General features: G+C 39.4%; 2 protein-coding genes across 5 annotated transcripts in view; both read right to left on the bottom strand.

Annotated features, from left to right (window-relative positions):
- LOC100699061 (sodium- and chloride-dependent GABA transporter 2) overlaps positions 1-10,339 on the bottom strand; it is a 33,889-nt gene extending 23,550 nt beyond the window's left edge. The window contains exon 1 of the mRNA XM_025907265.1: positions 10,210-10,339. The gene's annotated coding sequence lies outside the window, so the exon portion shown is untranslated. The remainder of the gene's footprint in view (positions 1-10,209) is intronic.
- Positions 167-16,976, bottom strand: frs3 (fibroblast growth factor receptor substrate 3). 4 transcript variants are annotated; one of them, XR_003220131.1, is made up of 8 exons: positions 16,600-16,976; positions 15,208-15,333; positions 15,031-15,119; positions 14,686-14,872; positions 13,211-13,372; positions 11,715-11,836; positions 5,598-11,633; positions 167-4,330 (listed from the first exon to the last, which is right to left on the bottom strand). XR_003220131.1 is itself a non-coding variant. In XM_025907263.1 (8 exons), exons 4-8 carry the CDS (start codon positions 15,094-15,096, stop codon positions 10,329-10,331), a joined length of 1,842 nt encoding a protein of 613 aa, XP_025763048.1. In that variant the 5' UTR covers positions 15,097-15,119; positions 15,208-15,333; positions 16,175-16,239; positions 16,600-16,976; the 3' UTR covers positions 2,537-10,328. The 4 variants fall into 4 exon arrangements, 3 of the variants coding, with proteins under 3 accessions (XP_025763048.1, XP_025763049.1, XP_025763047.1); XM_025907263.1 differs by adding an exon at positions 16,175-16,239 and having other exon boundaries at positions 2,537-11,633; XM_025907264.1 differs by adding an exon at positions 16,175-16,235 and having other exon boundaries at positions 2,537-11,633.
- Between the last annotated feature and the right edge of the window lie 2,155 nt (positions 16,977-19,131).

The following is a 19,131-nucleotide window of genomic DNA, read 5'->3' as shown; positions in this document are numbered from 1 at the left end:
CACAAACCCAGTCAGCAAACAGTACACACAGGCTATGTTACTAGTAAACATCTGCCACTAGATGATCAGCTCAACTTACTGCCATGGAAAGCTACAGCCATAAATACAGGTTCACATGTAATACATCCAATACATTCCACTTAGTTTTCACTTTTGAAGTTGTCCATGCTTTTAGTTTGCTACTTTTGAGTGTTCCTAATTTGATTTAGTTATTCAGTTGTACAGCAGACGTTTGGTAATGATTCCACGTCTCTTCACATCTCGGTTCACAACACCGCACCAAACTCAGAAAAGAGAAAACATCCTTGGCTTTATTTTTCTTTAAGCCAAAAAGAAATTGTGAGCAGGCTTCCATGATTTCGCGCTCACGCTTACAAAGAGGCGCTCAGAGTACATCAGGTACCAGTTGTAAACGCTGGTCTCAGGTCGCCACAGGATCTGACACTATCAGGCAGAGAGTAGCTAAACTGTCTGTGCACCTGTGCGAGTAAACATTGGATTAGCCTTAATCATTCACGCTGACAGAGAGCGAAAGAGCAAATTACACACATGAAAAAGACCGACTACTTAACTTTGACATGACTCCTTAGGTACAGGTGTAAAGGCGAACAAGGATAATGTGTGCAGCATCACTCTTCATTAACCTCAAAATGCATACACGCAATGAAAAGGGTGTCTCTTGACTATACACAGTGATGTGAACAAGAAGGTTTTCACAAGACTCCTGTAGTAGTCCTGTGAAAAACTAGGTGCATCCTTAATGCTTCCATAGGAATTACAAGTGTAATAAGCAGCCAGGTGCTGCTAATCAAATCCAGTTGATTAACTGATCATCATCAAGAGTGAGCGCCTCTATAAAAGCAGAAGCTCTGGCAGTTTGTTGGCCTGGAGGACTCAGGTGTGTGTTAACACAACAAGGAGGAAAGACATCAACAATAATCTTAGAGAAACAATTGCTGTTGCCCATCAATCTGGTGACGTGTATAAGGCCATTTCCAAAAATGTGAAGTCCATCATTCTACTGTAAGAACAACAGGAAAACATGTGAGACAGCTGCCAGTCTTCCTGGCAGCTCTGGGTAGACGTTCCTAGCAAATATCCCTTTAAGTGAGCTGTGAATAAATGCATGGCCTCAAATCTCAATGAACTGCAGCAATGCTCTAAAAACAATTAGCTAAAATTCCACCACAATGATATGAAAGACTGATGAAGTCATACAGAAAGTTATTGCTGCTAACAGTTCAAGCAACTGAATGATAGGACTGAATGAAATATTTTTGACGAGTGTATTCTTATTTCTGTAGGAAATGGTAATGCTTTTTAAGCCCTAAGGCTTTAAACAGAAGGAAGCAGCTCTTATCTCATAAACACAGGTTAATTATTTTTACATCAAAAGAGTCATCTACACTTCTTATATATGGTTAACTTCCTTCATAGTAAATAATTTACTCCAGATATGGGGAAGTTGGTGATTATAAATGTTAAATGAGGAATTCAGCTGTATTTACAGTACAAATGTGTCACATTTTAAAAATACTAGATACAGGTTTATATTCACACTATTGCCTTTACTGAGAATGCGATGTCCATTTATGGTCTACATAACACAGTTTCTTGCAGCTGAAATAGCAGCAACAGTGCTGTGACTGAGTGCAGTTTTCAGGTACTCATAGTGAGTCTGTCAGCGGATCATTTACAATTTGCCCTTTACATTGCTTTAGTTGATGAAATGCTTAAAGCCAATCTTTAAATTTGAGGTCAGTTTAAGAACATTTTGCTTATCTTTCTGTGTCAATCAGCAGTCAGTTTGACACAGTCAGTTTGTTCCATTTTTTCTAGCACAACTGACAGGAACAGAAGGGGCAAGTCATAACAAAGGCTACCACAGGAGCGATGGATATCTATGAATCTACTGCAAAAGTGGGCTAACTAATTGCATGCTGAGATGCACGTGAAGAGGAAGGCTGACAGTGTTATTTTAATCCAACTAGTGCAGGGCTCTGCTTGCAATCAAAAGAGCAAATGCTAACAAAAAGTTGTACATCCATGCTTCTGGTTCAGCAAGGTACCAGGATAAGGCACCAAGGAAATTACATATTAATTTAAAAAAATGTTTATAGGCTACACATTTTTCAGTTTTTTAAAATGCCAAATAGTAAATGGGCACCAGAGCTGTGCATTTAGGACATTTTGGGATTTGAGTGTGGGATTGTGACTGCTGTTTTCATACAATGGAAGACAGGTGCACACTGTGAGGTGTGTGTGTATGGCTGGTATGCAGTAACTCATGTATAAATCCACCAAACTTTGTATGTCTTCAACCTTTAAGCGTGCAGTTGCTGCTTGCAGGTTTGAATGCATGTTAAATAATCCCTCTGGTTGCTGCACAATGACAAGCTCAAGTGTTTCTAGTGAAATCACAGACAGCCAATCATATTTCTGGTATTTCAGGTTCTATGCTCACATAGAAATCAGACACCCAAGCGACAAACAGCAGCAAGTTTCAAGACACAGTGAAAGGCCATTGTACATCTACTGGTGTTCTCTTATTAATCACTTTAGCTAAAGCCACCGAGCCTCCCAGTAAAGTGGTGCTTTGTTTATTTACTTTTTGATAGAATATCCAGACAGTCATATGAACACAAGGCTTCTCCCATTTAAGGAATATATTTACATTTTGGTGTAAATCTAAAGCTCACATGAACCACATTCTCTGTACATATAATTACCATCACACAGGGAGACGTGCTTAAAAGATGCAAAAATAAATCTGGAATAAAAATCACTATTTAATTGTTGGTAAACCACAATTTGAAGAGTAAATAACTCCTCTTGTGCAGGACATCGAGCTACTCATTCTGCTTCCAATGGCCTTCATACATTTAACGTCACTCATCTCCGTAGAGTAAAGGCATTCCTGTCAGCTCACCTCTTAGCTGCTGCGCCTGAGGATGAATGATCTTCAGTGCAACACTCGGGGTATTGTATTACAGGCATTTTATAAGGACAGTTTCACATGCTTGTGGAACAAAGCTTTTCTCTTCTTAAAGTTATCAGGTTTCTTATGACGTTAATCAGATTTTTTTCCCCCCTTTTCTTTTCTCTAAATCTTAAACTCTTATTGTAAAAATATATCCAGTAAATGCCATAATGTTAGAACGACGAGGCACGTGATCCTGGAGGGGAAAAAGCTTTGTTAGTTTTTGAAAAACCGACACCATTTAGTGCACAATGGATTTTTTTTTTTTTTTCCATAGCTTCATTTTAATATTAGAATTACATTTACTTTTACATTTTGGACAAATCCACACTCTATATTTGATAAAATTCAGGGTAAAATTCACCAGATGTCAGGCTCACCTTATTTTGGGGATGAAGAGGAGTTCAGATAACATACAACGCATCTCTGTGTGGAATGATTTAAGAATGAAAATGACCCAAATGACCTTTTTCTTTTTTTTTTTTTTCCTTTTTTGACAGTTCAACAAATGAAGCTTTTATAGTCACCTCTAATGGCAGCATGATAAGACCATCACTGCATACTCATTAATAAGCCATGGGTGGACACAGAAACATACAACAAATATCTGAAGAAACTTTTTCAAACTGAGACCAAAACATAAAGAAGTCCCCCCTGCACTTTCATCAAAAATATTAAGCATGATTAAACCTTCAGCTGTGCGTTCAAAACTCAAGGAGAGTCTACAACAGCAGTGAGTCACTCGGGCATCGCTCTGATGAGTCAGAGTGCCTGCAGCTCCTTGCAGGTCCCGGATTTTGTCATGCTCAAGCATATTTGGCACTCATTTAATTCATAAATTCATATAATAGTCACAAAGTTAGCCCAAACTGTATGTAAATACACAAATCAGTCACAAAAATGTACAGCTCAGACCCGTACATGTACATCACCCCCTGGTGGCAATTACACCCGGACAAAAACAAACCAGATTTAAAAAAAAAAATACACAATAATAATAATAATAACAATAATAATAATAATAATAATAATAATATGATATTACAGTTTTCTGATGCTTTTCAGTATTTTGACAAAGATCTTGTAGCATGAACAGGAAGTTGAGGTTTTACAATATGTCATTTTTATGATGATGGTGATTGAAAGCACTGATGAAGACAATGTAATGTATAACTGCTGGCCTTTTCTTTCTGTTCCCGCTGTATTCTTTAAACCCAACACATTCGTTCATATACAAAAAACCCCCCCAAAAAACAAACAAACAAAAAAACCAAGATGTAAAATGTGTCAGCTACACCAACAGAAGCTGCAGCTGATGGGAAATCAGAAGCTTGCGAAGCTCAGCGTCACCTGACGGTTAAATGACAAAGACAGTAATCTTTACTTATAATCGACAATGCATGCTGCACAACACACTAGTCATGATTCACACCTTTCCAGTCATACTGAGTTTGGCTTTTTCACTGCTCAACAGATTTTTACAAATCACTGTCCGTCTTAAGTGGCCTCAAATAAAAACTCTGAAATATTCAGATTTGATTTCAACAACCTTAAAGAATGGTCCCACATTTTTAGGAAAAATGCTTTATCTGCCTTCGTGTCAAGAGTTGGACGAGAACACCACCAATCTCATGTCTTTACAGTAAATATAAAGCTGGCCCTTGTAGACTGCTAGTTCAGTGTAAAGATTGTCAGCTACTTGAAGCAACTCCCCTGTTTAAGTCTAAAGGTATTGGAGTCTGCCTAGCAACACCTTTGAGCCTCAGCAATTTGTATTTTAACTACAGTGCTTAACAAATTACATCATCAGTTTAGAAACAATGCTGTTATTAATGTGAATTCCCATTTTAATACCCAAACTTGAGCTGGCAAACTGGATTTCTCCGAGAAGTCTCAGAGAAATTAATCAAGCGTAACATTCAACCACTAAAACAAATATTTTTCTTTTCTTTAACTATACTATGACACCTTCAGAAAAGATTTAAATAAATTAGACATAATTTTATCCAATTTTATTCAAACCTAAACATTGTCAGAGAGAAACTGTTCATAATACTACCACAGTATGCTTCTTATGTACAGTAGTGATTCTAGATAGCTTAACTTCACTGACAGTACTCCTCTTTGCTCCTGAACGTTCATTTTTATATTCATTTGGCTTTAAAACCACCAAATCAGCTGAGCAGGACTTTGACAAGTAGAGCGCCTGCAAATGAAGATAGGATGTTTTTCAGTCTCTAAGTCAAGTTGAGCTAAGCTAGGTGGGAGCATGATAAACCTTATCGTTTTAGCACATATAAAGCTGCTGAAGTGCCAAGTCATACAGGATAAATAAGCATTTTTGAACCGTGTAAATTTAAAAAAAAAAAAAAAGTTTCTGCTCATTAATTTATCCCTTCATAACAACTCTAAAGTGGTGAATAATTAATATTTTTATGACAGCATTTTAAAAGGTGGTTAGCCTACCAACACAGGTGGCTGCTACCATTAGCTGTCTACTAGCATTCCCCTTTGCTATTTCAAATAATTAAAAAGTAAAACAGTATTTTAAAAAAAGAAAAGAAAAATTCTATTTTTAAAGAATTTTTTTTTACTATTTTATTGTTATGTTACTTACCACAAATGTGCTATCCAAGCTACCCAGGATTGCTAGCGTTAGCTGATAAATTAGCACGCCACCCTCAAAATGTGCCAAAGAAAACACCCATCATGGCAGCAGATAACATGCTAAACTTGAGGCTTCAAACCAGGGCTTCACAAACCTACGTCTACGTCTTTCATATCACATGAGAGCGTCTGTAGCGTCAATCTAACTCTTAGTAAGAAAACAAATATTCATGTATCCCAAAATGCCAAACTTCTCTTTTAACAGACATCATTTAAGAAAAATAAAAGGGGGAAAAAAATACAGTGATTGACCATCAGTATTGACTACAAAGTACAACACAAATGACTAAAAGGCCATTTTACTTTCAGTCTCCAAACCTTCAAGAGGTGCTGACTTTCTTTCTCCATCAGGATGCTGCCATCAATGGCAGTAAAGATATTTCTTCAGCTTGAAAATGCAAGGCACAACAAGATTTTTAATTTTTTTTTTTTTTTTAAATGGATAAGATATGCAATTACGCTTTCACGGTAAACACAAAGAATATATATTATTTTTTTTTAACTTTTATTTTAAAACAACCCCTTCAAATAAATGCTGTTTTGGGGAACCTAATGAGAGGACTCGTTGCCACTTGCCCTGCAGACTGCACAAGCAGAAACAACCACACCACACTGACAACCTCATAGACACCTGTGTGAATCATGCCTTAGGCATAAATACTAAAGTTTATGAAAAGTAAATGCTTGAGATAGCATCGGCACCAGGCCAATCACAGTGAGTAATGAGGTGGGTGCCGTTATCTTATGGCCCCTGAGTTCGTTTGACCTCAGCAGCGATGAGATAAGATCAGTACTTTGAAGCTGAATGATCTGAAAAACTATTACTTAAACGTCATTGATTATTAATCAATAAACACTGGCAATCATGGTAATGGTGCTGAATTTTATAATGCCTATAAAACCACATGTAACATTATTCTGAGAAAATGGATGATTGACTTACTGAGTTGTTTATGATACATCATCACAGCTTTGAAAAATGTAACGCAATAAACTCTGAAGTATTGGCAATGGTGACATAATATATGGCACTGTTCATGTTGAGCTAACTGACAGTCAAGAAAACATTTTTCCTTTTTTTTTTTCTTTTCAAAGTCAAATTCACTCTACTGAGGCTGAAAAATGAACATTGTATCTCAAATAATAAGATTCATAGACAAACATGTGATTAAATACATTAAGCCCACACCTCTTTAGACTATACATTTCAATACTCTTCAAATATTGGTCCAATTTGGATTGGCAAAACAATGAATTACATATTATTGCAAAAAATGTAAACATCCCTCTCACGTATCGCAATAATGTCCTCGCAAATCCAGCAAAAATGGCAGCTACAAGTTGGTCTTTTTTTAAAATATAAATAGAGTTATCGTATTTTTGTCAAAGAGCAAAATCAAAAACAATCAAATTTAAATTTAGTTTTTATGTAACGTTAGCAAGCTAATTTACACTTATTTTACTACAGTGAAAGCTGATTAACTGCTTTGTCAATCATTTGAGGGTTTCACAGTTTCAAGTTTAATGTTTGTGGTTTTGAATGGATAGTTAGAAAAATAATAGATAAGATTGTTGTTGTTGTCTGATAAAACTAATAAATTGTAAAATGCTTTTGAACACTTACTAACAATAAAACATTAGTAGTAGATTATTTTATATTTGCAGCCATCTTTAACTAATTAACTGAACATTTTAATAACTAATTAGGGCAAAAATATATTTTTTAAAAAGCCTGCTGGTTACATATGATCAAACTTTTAAAGAATCTGAATATTTACTACTTTTTCCTGAAAGTAACAGTAGTACAACAATATTTGGGACTAAAATACACAAGTAATAATTAACAATTTTAGATGTATAATGCCTCACACAACTGCTTATTTCTGTTTTGTATTTGAGGAAAATATCTGAAGTAGGAACTGAAATATGATAATATATAGTTTCAGGGAACAGGAGAATTTAGGTTTTAGTTTTAGCTTCACATAAGCACAGAAGAGCCCTTCCGAATTTTTAAGATATTGATATCCGATACTGCGATATAAACATTTGTTTTGTATCGTTTTTCTCTCTTTCAGGCACATTAAACAAAAAGAATTCCCCAACATTTTTTATTTCTTGTTATTTATTTATGCGTTTACGCTCTGGCCAACTCTGTTTGGATCAGCCGGCTGTTGTTGTCTGTTCCAAACAGATGTGTTCACAAGAAGGAAGCTGTAGAGTGCCCTCTGATGGACAAACCATGCAACATCAACACTCAGAGCACGGTTGAAGGGTGTTTTTTCTGTCTCTTCTTTACCTTTTTAATTTTAATTTATCGAACATTATAAACCCTAACACTAATATCTCAGCAAATAGCTAATATCGTCCGATAACATCTGCACGTCAATAAATTGGTTGGGCTCTGTTTATTCTTAACACATTTTAAAAGGTTGTATCCACTCAGCTTGAATACTTGCGTTCATGCACAGATGTTAAAAAATGCATTTTTGTCTCATTTAATCTAAATGCTGCGTGGAAAAAAAAAAAGACCAACTTCAGCTTAATGCCACAATACATCTGCATCTGAAGGCCCGCACATGTGTAAACATTGAACATCTGGCCTTCCTTTATAGGCTGAAAACATCACCCTGATGTGAACGCTCATTTAAATAAATTTTTTAAAAAAAGAAGAAGAACAAAGAAAGAGACAGATTCATGTGCTTCCATTAACTCTCCCCATACCAGACAGTTAATCAGAAAACAATCTCGATTACATGAAATATTGGTCAAATTAAACATTCAATTAAATGGTACGTGACATTTGTACAGCTCTGAGAAAACAAAAAAATCTCAGGAGAACACAACAATGCTACTTCTATCAACGATATGATAAAGGATCTGACATCACATCATTTTTTTTCATGTAGCTTACATGGGCTACTGTTAGTATGTACATGTAGCAGCATAAAAACCACCCTAACAGTGATTATCAGACCACAAGATTACCATTCTTATATCCCCCTTCGAAATGGCTGTCGATGTGGATGAGGTGGAATGTGCAGATTTTATTATTTTAGCTTGTGTTATCCTTAAAAAGCAGGATCTTCTTTTTTTTGTCTTCTGACTGTTCTCCTCTTATGCCTTTCTGTCCTATAGATTTCTACCAACCCAAATGGCACATTTGATTTTATTCATCGTACAGTTTGCAATTAAGTTTTGGCACTTAAAATATAAATACAGTCTTTCTTTTGTTTAAAATATAATTAAGCACAGTTATAACAGTAATACATCAGTGTCCAGTGGTAATCTGAGGTGAAACTTTGGTCTCCATATTACCAACTGGACTACAAAACGCTGGTCGTCACGTGGAAAACAAAATTACTACAACTTTTTTAAAAAAAAGAGCGAGAGAGAGAGAGAATAAATTAAAGTGAAATAAATAAATAAATAAATAAATATCTGATAATTGGTTGATAATTTCTCTCACAAAAATCTTCAGTGGATGATTTTGCGACAACCCTTTCCAAACAGAACATCCGTACCTGATAACTGACAACATTTTGTGTGAGGTTATAGCTTAATGCCACGATTTGAGGTTATCAGCGTCTCCATCAAGAACATTTAAATAAACTATCTACATTATTATCTCCGGGAAATATTTGGCCCCCTGTTTTTGGTAAAAGGACACAACCTGTGGCTCCAGTGGCGCGGGAGTGGTGACAAAGAGCGTTTCAGCGGCCCAGGGTCAAAAGTGCAACGTGACAAGCGTGAACCTCCTGCAGGTTTGAGATGATAAGCAGGAGGTGTGATCAAAGTTGATATGCTACTTTTTCAATTGCTGCATGTTGATAGGAGGGAGCCAAAGCTCATTTAATGCATGTGTGCTACTTTTACCGTCATTTAGTCTAGTATATTTCTTCAAATATCACATTCTCTTCGATTTATTTAAGCCATCTCTTTTTTTAAGCTAGGACTGAACTAAATAACTCCTTAAAAAAGGAAAAAAAAAGATGAAATACAATTCCATAGGATTGTGTGCAAAATGCTCTATAGGCATACAGTAACAAATAATGGTCTCTTCTACTAGCCACAACATTAGATTTAAGTGCTTTTGATGAGGTATGAACATTGACCAGTATCTGGGAGGAACCATTACCATCCTTCATGCCAACAACATAATTTCTGAGATGAGGTTCACAACTCTGACACTCAAAGTGTTTGGAACCAAACTAAATGATAGGAGCAACAACATTTATGAGTGTAGATGGTTTTAAAAAATTTGCACTAAAACATTATGGCAACGACTGCTTCTACTTATAACTCTCTGCTAAACTCTCGGCCAAACTAAGCCAAAAGTCATATATACATATATATATTTTACATACATATATGTGACTTTATGGTTAGATATAATAATATTCAAATATCCAGCAATTGTCTGCAGAAAAAAAAACTGCAGATTTCTCCAGAGAGCTTTACACCAAATATCTGACAACACAAAATAAAATGGCAAATTCTCCTCAGAGATTTCTCTTTTGCTTGAATATGCACAGATAAGTTTCAGTAAGTTTCTAATTAGGTACCTGTACTGTACTGATCAGCCCGACAGTTGAATGGATGGATGACAGTGAAGGGTCCAGTGTGCTAAGATGAGGATAAGCCTTCATCTGTCTTCATCGCTCCTCTTCAGTTTGAACACCATTTACAGAGGCAGGTCTGTGCTGTTGTGGCGAGTCTTTCTGGAAGTCCCATCATCCCTGGGCAGAGCTTTCTGCAGGTTGGACATGGCAGCGGTCTTCTTTAGGTCAATGACTGCGTAGCATTCGCTGCGCCGGGGTGCCTGCGGACCACATTTTTTGGGTGGTAGGCGCTGGTGCTGTGGCTGGGTCTGGGCACCCCCGCTGCTGAGGGCTTGGCAGGGAGGTTCTCCCTCCAGGTCCACCTGGATGTAATTCAGCTGCCGCGAAGGAGGCATGTGGCTGTGCTCACAGCCTCCAACCCCTGACCTCGATCGTCTGCGGAAATCAAAGCTAAATATTCGCCCCCCTCTGTCTGAGTGACACGGCTGTGGATGCGGGGGGCAGGCGTGTCGAAGCCGGGGAGGCTGGACCTGCTCTGTGTTGACATAGTTCTGCAGGGCGTCTCTGTGGATGCCCCGGCCGTCTTGATGGTAACCGTTGGGGGTCCCGGGGCCTTCTGAGAATTCGTACTCATCAAAATCTTCTTCTTCTTCTTCATATTCCTCATCATCCTGGTCATCATCTTCCTCTTCCTGCTCATCATCCCGCTGCAGAGCGCTGTACTCCCACACCGGCGGCAGAGAGGGTAAGTTCTCGTAGTTAAGCAGAGCTGTCCGACGATGAGCTCCACCCATGCCCCTCTCACAGGGGTACCCCTGCGGGGGTAGAGATGTCGGCCCGTGACCGTGTAAGAGGGAGTGAGAATGACTGTCCCCGGTGCTGCTACTGCTGCTTGAACCTACGGATTGCGACACGCTGCTGGGACTCAGACGCTGCTTACGGCCGCTTCGCAGGCCGTTGATATTCTCGTAGGTGAGCTCGCCACTCTGGCAGCCCTCCTGGTGCTCGTGGCCCGGGTGCCGGTGCGTGTGATGATGGAAATGGTGATAGGAGTGAGAGTTGCACAGGTGCATAGAGGGCTCGTCTCCTTCCGTCTCTGAGCTTGCTGCGCCCTCTACTGGCTGAAGGTTGTGAGGATTGTGCCCGTGCCTCTCCCTCTCTCTCTCCAGCAGATGCCGTTGCGCTGGAGTGGGACCCAGCATGAATTTGACCTCCTGCGAGGACGTCTGTAGGAACACCTGAGGATCTTTATGCTCCTCGAGGGGACAGCACCGCAGGTTGGACTGCGGATTTCCTTGGCCCCCTACAGGCATGGCTCCCCGTGTTGTTTCAGGAAAAGTGCTAGGCCGTACCTCAGGTAGAGAGTGCACACAATGACGCATGGAAAGATCCCCCTCCATGCTCACAGTATTTACATAGGTGTGGGTCTGTAAGAGAAAATAAAGACTTCGTCACATTGGGAAACAGCACAGCTAAAGTCCAGTTAAAAGCACACGGAGAGGTCTCACCTGGTCTTCCAAACCCATGAGGCTATGTCCATGATCATCAGCAATCGATGGTTGAGAGGAATCTCCTCTGATAGGATAACCAGGGTATCCATTGGGAAAAGCCTGGACAGGAAATGCTGGAGCTGGTACAGGTAAAGAAAAAATAAAATAAAAATAAAAAAATCAGGTGAGGCTGTCACGTAAAGGCAAAGTGTTAAATGTTAAAGTGTTATCTAAAATCCTTTTTCTCCACTGCAGTAAATCAGTGGCTACATTAAAAAGTGATTATATCAACAAGAATAATAAATCACCAAAGAAGAAGGAACTTTACCTCCACTAAAGCAAACCTTTTAAGACCAGCAGCACTTTCACAATCAAAAATAAAACATGGCAATGTTTTGATTTTTCATGTTTCTTCTTTTTGTTTTATCCTCCAGCCAAACAGGATAACAGTGATATCCATTTTTAGGACCATTTGAAGTGTTTGAAGTGGAATGCTTGAAGGAATGCTTGAAGTGCTTTTACAGAGGTTCAGTCAGCTGACATGGTACTGTATTTTCCTGATACAATAATGTAAATGTAATAATGAAAGCAAGTCTTTCTGGCTGTGTTACGCTTCAAAGTGTTAAATGAGATGAGATGTCACTACTCATTTGTTGGTTAAACCTGAAGAAATTGATGTTGTCACCACTTGGGGGCAGTAGAAACAATTTTACCTTCAAATAGTGAACTTGTTGCCAAACTGTTGCACGTGCGACCGTTACTGAGCAACACAACTGCTCAACACTGACTCTCTTCTAGCTCTGTTTTGGTGTTCACTGATTTTGAATGGAAATCTTGGGCTCATTAACCTAAAGGCCCCTCAGTAAGCATTCCACTTTGCTATTAGGTCCTGGAAAGGCTGCCTGCCTCTCACTAAAGTAGCAGAGACTGTAAACAAATATGATAAAACTGGGGCAAACTTCATAACCTGAAAAGCTTCTCGTAAAACTCCTAATGGAAACAAGGCTAATTTGTTTTTCTCCAGAAACTGCCAACTTTTCTTCAATTATGAGTTCAAGATGAAGCATTTCAAGTATGAAAAGGTCTAATATGTCATTTAGAAGAATGTGACATGGAAACCTCCATTTCTCACACACTGATTAGGCATTTAACTGATCAAGCAGCCGTATCATCTCATTTTAATGCCAGGAACTGTTTAAACAGTGGCAACCAAAGACTCAAAGAAACTGTTTAATAGGTTAACTGGCAACAGCTCAGTAGCATGGCTGGGTATAAGACGAGTGTCCCAAAGAGGCTGAGTCATTCAGAAGTAAAGATGGTGATAGACTCGTCACTCTGAGAAAGTGTGTGGGAAAATAGTTCATCAGCTTAAGAAAAACACTCCAAAATAAAGTTGCAAAGCCTTTTTTGTACAAGTTCTGCTAAATTTAGCGCCGTATTACTGCATCTAACATCTGCAATTAAGCTCAAAGTGCATCCTTTTGTTTGTGTGCGTTTGGTGTTGTGTGACTCACTGTTGGGTGTCTGTGGTGTGCGAGACATCTCCATCTCTGGTGTGTGACCGCTGCGACTCATCATCATCGACTCTTCCACCACGTTGATGCTGTTGCACTGCATCAGCTCCTGGAGCAGATTGAAGATCTCTTCTGCCCGAGAACACTTGAATGCAAAGATTCCTGTTAAAAAACAAAACAAAACAAGCACAATGACAACACTTTTAGGATGTACAAAGAGCTCTTCTTCTTACTTGAAAGAGACATCGGCCATATTACAGAGGTGGTCAGTTCCTTTTTTCTCGATGTTCAGTGCCTGAGGTGGAAATGGTCACAGAGAGGTTCTGTATATGGATTTGTTTAACTTCCTCACTGAGAATGTTTGTTCACATATGAAGGTAGATCCAAAGAGAGCCAACATCTTCTGAGCATGTTTCATCATGTGGGTAAACTTCTCCTCTTTGAGAGGAGAATAAAAAAAAACATCCAGCAGGGACTTGAAGTGCTCGGCCAGCAGTGAAGCCAAAGTCCGACCAAGTTAATTATTTTAGTTACATCAAAAATGCGGTTAATTTTTAGCACTGACTTCCATGACACCACGTGATTTGTAGTGCAATGCAAAAATAGTAGTTTCACTTCTGGATTAATTTCGGTCACTTCATCTTTCATCTACTTCAAAAGACCGACATTTTTTCCTGTCGGGTGGACATCGACGGACAGCCGTCGGTTAACAGTTTATGTCCCATTTCAGCTCCTGTGTCGCAGATCATCAAAGTTCTCATCCAGAGCCGAGGAGAAAAAGTCAAAACTGTCTGCTTTGTTTTTCACCTGAAGCTCCAGATTTTCTCGAATGTCCCCTGATCCATCCGATTAGCCCGGAGAGGGGCACTTTCTTAACTATTTTTTTTTCTTCTCAGGACATATTAGTGTGTTAGAGTGCACAAAACACTTTCGATGAGTGGCATACTGTTTGGGGGTTTTTTTGTGGCAATTTTATGGAAAATCACAGAACTGCTCCATCCCTGTACGTATGCAAATCGTCACACATTTGCTAGCAAAGATTCAGATGTCTGTTCCTGCTCTGCATCAGTAAAGTTCACGTATTTTTCTGCGCGTTTAGTCTCATAACGACGATTCAAACTGTAATTCTTGAACACACACACACACACACACACACACACACACACACACACACACACACACACACGCACACACGCACACACGCACACGCCAAGTCATCCTTTGATGAGTGTTCGATGAATTGGAACAAACTGCATGGCTTACATTTGAATCCTAATTTCCCATTAACCTCATGTAGGCTGGTCAGGGGCACCCAAAGTGGCCCGCATGCCTAACAATGCCTAAGTTTGCCATATTTCGATACTATAAGGACAACCTAGGTTAGTACAAAAAGACCCACAAAAAAACAACAACTCCCACATATGGACTCTACAGGCGTATAACCAAAGCAGAAAATCAAAGAAAATGTTACCCACCCTGCCCGGTCTGACAGCGGCGGCCACTCTCAAAAGAAAACAGATTGGAGTCATAGCCGTAGCGTCGCAGGCAGAGATATGGCCACCGGATGGCGTCCCTCTTACGTGTGTGAAGAATGAGCTCAGTTTGGGTGAGCTCCATGATCCCAGAGCCCAGCTCATTGCCCTCATCGTCTACATTGGTGACCTAGCAAAGGTAGAAACAGCATGACGTGAAGACAAGGGGAAGACACATCAGTTTACTACAGCTTAAATGGACACAAAGGGACAGCCGTTATGTTAGGAGGAAAAAAACAAACAAACAAAAAAAAAAAAAACATACAAGATTTTTGGGGGATTCCTGACCTTAAATTTGGTGAGATGGTTGTCTCGGATGGGGTCTCTGTATAAACAGCTCCAACAGCTCCCCATAGCTTCAGCAGGCCAGCTGAAACCTGTCATGGATGAAGCAAACACTATCACACACAGCGCTCATATAAAACTAAATAAATAAATAAATTAACACTGAATGTTTATTCTTACTCAGTCCAGGCCATCAGTGTAAAGGGATCCGCGTCTCAGTCCCAGGATCGTCTGCTGGGCATCAGCATCACAAGCCAGTTAGTCTGCTGGATTGACATCTTCCAAAGAAGATTAATGTTCTTCCCCCTGAAACCATGAGGGATAGAAGAGTAGAAGAGTTGGAAATCATTGCAGGAACCTTGTCTTCAACCATATGGAAAGCATGAGTTTGGTCATTGTGAACATCCCAGAGTTTTAAAGATATTTAAAACTCTGAACCTGTTGCATGCCATCTCTTCCTCCATGCGTTTCCCATCACCTCTCAGCAACATGCTGACAAATTTAAATGCCCAAAATAATTACAAAAAGCAACAAATTCAGAACTTTATGTAGCTATTTTATAATCTTTGAGGACTAAAAACTGTAAATAAGACAATTTATCCTTAAGGTTATTAAAAAACATGACTGTTTAGAGATAAAGGTGTAATGGCTGGATGTCAGTAGTGTTTCTAGATATATAATGGAGTAAATACCCTAATTAGTCAAATTATAGCCTAAGAATGCAGCACAGTATCTTGCAGTTATATTTCTACTCATCATGCCATCTTTCTAATACCAAAGCATCCAATCAAATGCAGAGTTTAATTGAGGAAATAGAAAGCTCCGGTAATGCCAGTGTGGAAGTTTGGGATTTAAAGAAAAAAAAAAGGGGGGGCGTTTAAAGGAAGTACACCAATGAATCGTTGCAATAATCCAAAGAAACCCCGCAGAACACTTAAGAATACTACAGTCAGTCAAAAAAGTACAGGGAGTTCCTTGCACTGAAGTACATCCCAGATCACCAGCGAATAACGAGACCTCCTGCATGATCCCCTGCTTCCCCGTGCACGCATCTGCATCAGCTTTGTGGTTCCAGCTCAGTTTGTGCTCCTCAGAGGGGCCACAAACACATTTCACATCAACACCGCCGCATTATGTGCGCTCTAACCTGGGCCTCCGCATCTGACTGGAAACACCAGGCTGGTTTTGCCTCCACACCAAATCCACGGCTACCTTGGAAGGAAAAAAAATGAGTGCAAGCGGGCTACAGAGCTAATAGCTACATCACACACACTTATCACACGGCCACTGAATGAATGGGTCTCCCTCCCACTGAGCTATTTACAGCCGAAAAATCACAGCCTCGTTGCTCAATTAGCCAAGCCGACGCAGAGCCCCAAAACAAGCCGCCAGCGAGGCTGCCGTCTGCCCCGCAAACGCGATCGTGCAGCCACGAAAACAGCACAGTGACACCAAAAGCACAACGACACAGTTCAATGACCATCTGTTCCCGTTGGTGTGAGGATACAATAGCGAGAGCGCACAGCAGTCAACGGGTAAGTGGAGAGCGACAAGCGATGGTTTGCTACTCACATGTCTGGCACGGATTTTTTTTTCTGTTCTTTTCTTTTCTTTTTTTTAAATATCAGTCCTAATGCGAGGTGAGCATTGAGACTGCGGTTAGTTATCGGCGGCTGCAGCTGCTGCTGGTGGTGGTGTTGGTAGCGGGGATGTGGCACTTGCACCTCAGAGACGCGAATAAAAAAAGATGCAGTGAGAGCAGTGAAAATGTTATTTTTTCCTCCTATTACGCCCCCCTACTGCAGCACGGGCCTCTGCCTGTATGACATTTCCCAAGCAGCTGGGGTGAGAGTTCACAGCCAGACAACGAGGCTCAAAGCGGCGACAAGAAGGTAAGAAACGCTGGAGGACCACGGAGGGAAAGGTGTGCCTGCTTTGGCGGAAGGAGAGGAGGGGCAAGGAAAAAAAGAGGGGGGGAAAAACCTTTTAAATAAAAAACATATAATTTAGTGCATCAAAGTTTTATTGTCATATGCAGAATAAAGATATTTGTTTCCCTGTACAATGACATTCTTCCTTTGCTGTGAAAAAATCCACTTAAAAATTCATAAATAGGATAAATTATTATTGAAAAGCAATAGAAACAACTTTAAAGAACTACAGTGAGTACAATAGAAGAAAAATATAATAGAAATATAAGATGTTCAAAATATGTACAGATGAAATAGAAAGAATCTAAGCTGCAGAAGGCTGTGTACATATGTATACAATTTACAAATATATGTGTACTTAAAATTGTTGAAAAGGAGAGTCACACCTGTTTCTTCAAGTTCTTTTATTTAAGCATTTAAAATCACAAAGAATGAAGTGCTGAAGTCTGCTTTAATTTTAAAAAGACAGGATGTTTAAGCAAGATGACAAAAAGGCAAAGAAACAAAGCACCACAGCGCAGAGGAATTTAGCAGCCTGGGTGAATGTGAGAAGAAAGCATGTAAAATGCATGGAAAACTTTAATTTAATTTCTTTATAATCATCCATTCGTTCATTTTGAGAATAAAGTCATAATTACAAGATTAAACTCTAAATTATTTTGACAATAAAGTTGAAACATGGAGATTAAAGTTGTCCGTTCAAGCCATGGCTGCGATACAAAATGTCTTGTGTAGATGAGTTAGTGAAACAACTCGATCAGCTGCCTTATTGTATCTTGTAATATAACATCCTCTCTACTGCACAAGGTTGTAACCATCCATAACCTTGCATCTGTCCATTGGCAGCTATACTGTATGGCCAAAAGTATTCACTCATACATCCAAATTATTTAATTCAGGTGTTCCAATCACTTTGATGGACACAGGTGTATAAAAGAAAGAAAGAAAGAAAGAAAGAAAGCTCAATTATCAAAAAAGCAAGTTGCAACCCCTCAACTCCCTGGCCAGAGCTCTTCCCCACTCTATAGTACCCTTTAAGTGGACAGAAACCGGATTTAGATATCTGTGGGGTTTTATTTCTTCTTCTATACCTAAAATGATGAGGGAGAATTTTCTATCCCTATTAGACAACGTTGGGAAAGACTGTGACCGTTGGACTTCACTACCATTGTCAGTGGCAGGAAGAGTTAATCTGACGAAGATGAATGTCCTCCCCAAATTCTCGTATCTTTTTCAACATGTCCCTATTCTTCTTACTAAAGCATTCTTCAATAAGTTAGAAAAGATTCTGTCACATTTCATATGGGGTGGGAAACAAGCTAGAGTTCGTAAATCTATTCAATGACGGTGGTCTTCGTCTGCCCAATTTTAGACACTACTATTGGGCAGCTAACATACAAAAACTCTTACATTTGGTTCACAATGACCTCCCCGTACCGGCCTGGGTACAAATGGAAACAGCATCTAGCTGTTACTTATTATCATCAATACTCAGCTCACCACTCCCCTTCTCTCCAACCCTTGTTGGGGAGGAAAAGGTAACTATTGGCGACAGTTCAGAAAATACTTTGGGCTACTTGGGCCGTCTTTGCTAACACCTTTACTAAAGAATTGCAATTTTGTACCTTCAAACACTGATGCGGCCTTTAGAAGTTGGAAAGATAAAGGACTTAGGACTGTTAAGGACTTGTACAGTCATGACACCTTTCTATCCTTTGCTGACCTATCGTCTAAATAGGACCTCCCTAATTCCAATTATTTTCGTTATCTTCAGGCTAGAGATTTTGTAAAAAAGCAGTTCCCTCATTTTCCCAATCGGCCTCCAGAAACAAATCTGGATACCATCCTGCAGACGAACCCTCATGAAAACAGACTTATATCAGCCTTGTATAAAATACTAGATGCATTGGTTTCCAAATCTATTTCTCCTACTAAGCTGAGATGGGAGGAAGAGCTACAGACAACCCTGCCAGAACAGCAGTGGGATTCTGCTTTAAAATTGATTCACTCGTCCTCAATTTGTGCCTGTCATGCTTTGATTCAGTGCAAGGTGTTCTATAAAGTACATTATACAAACGCAAAATTATCTAAAATCTATCCAACCTTTAGTGATGCCTGTAACAGATGTGGACTATCACCTGCCAACCATGTCCACATGTTTTGGTCTTGTTCT

Source organism: Oreochromis niloticus, linkage group LG5 (assembly GCF_001858045.2).
Source record: "Oreochromis niloticus isolate F11D_XX linkage group LG5, O_niloticus_UMD_NMBU, whole genome shotgun sequence".
Lineage (NCBI taxonomy): Eukaryota > Metazoa > Chordata > Actinopteri > Cichliformes > Cichlidae > Oreochromis > Oreochromis niloticus.
This window is presented reverse-complemented; position numbering and strand designations above follow the sequence as displayed.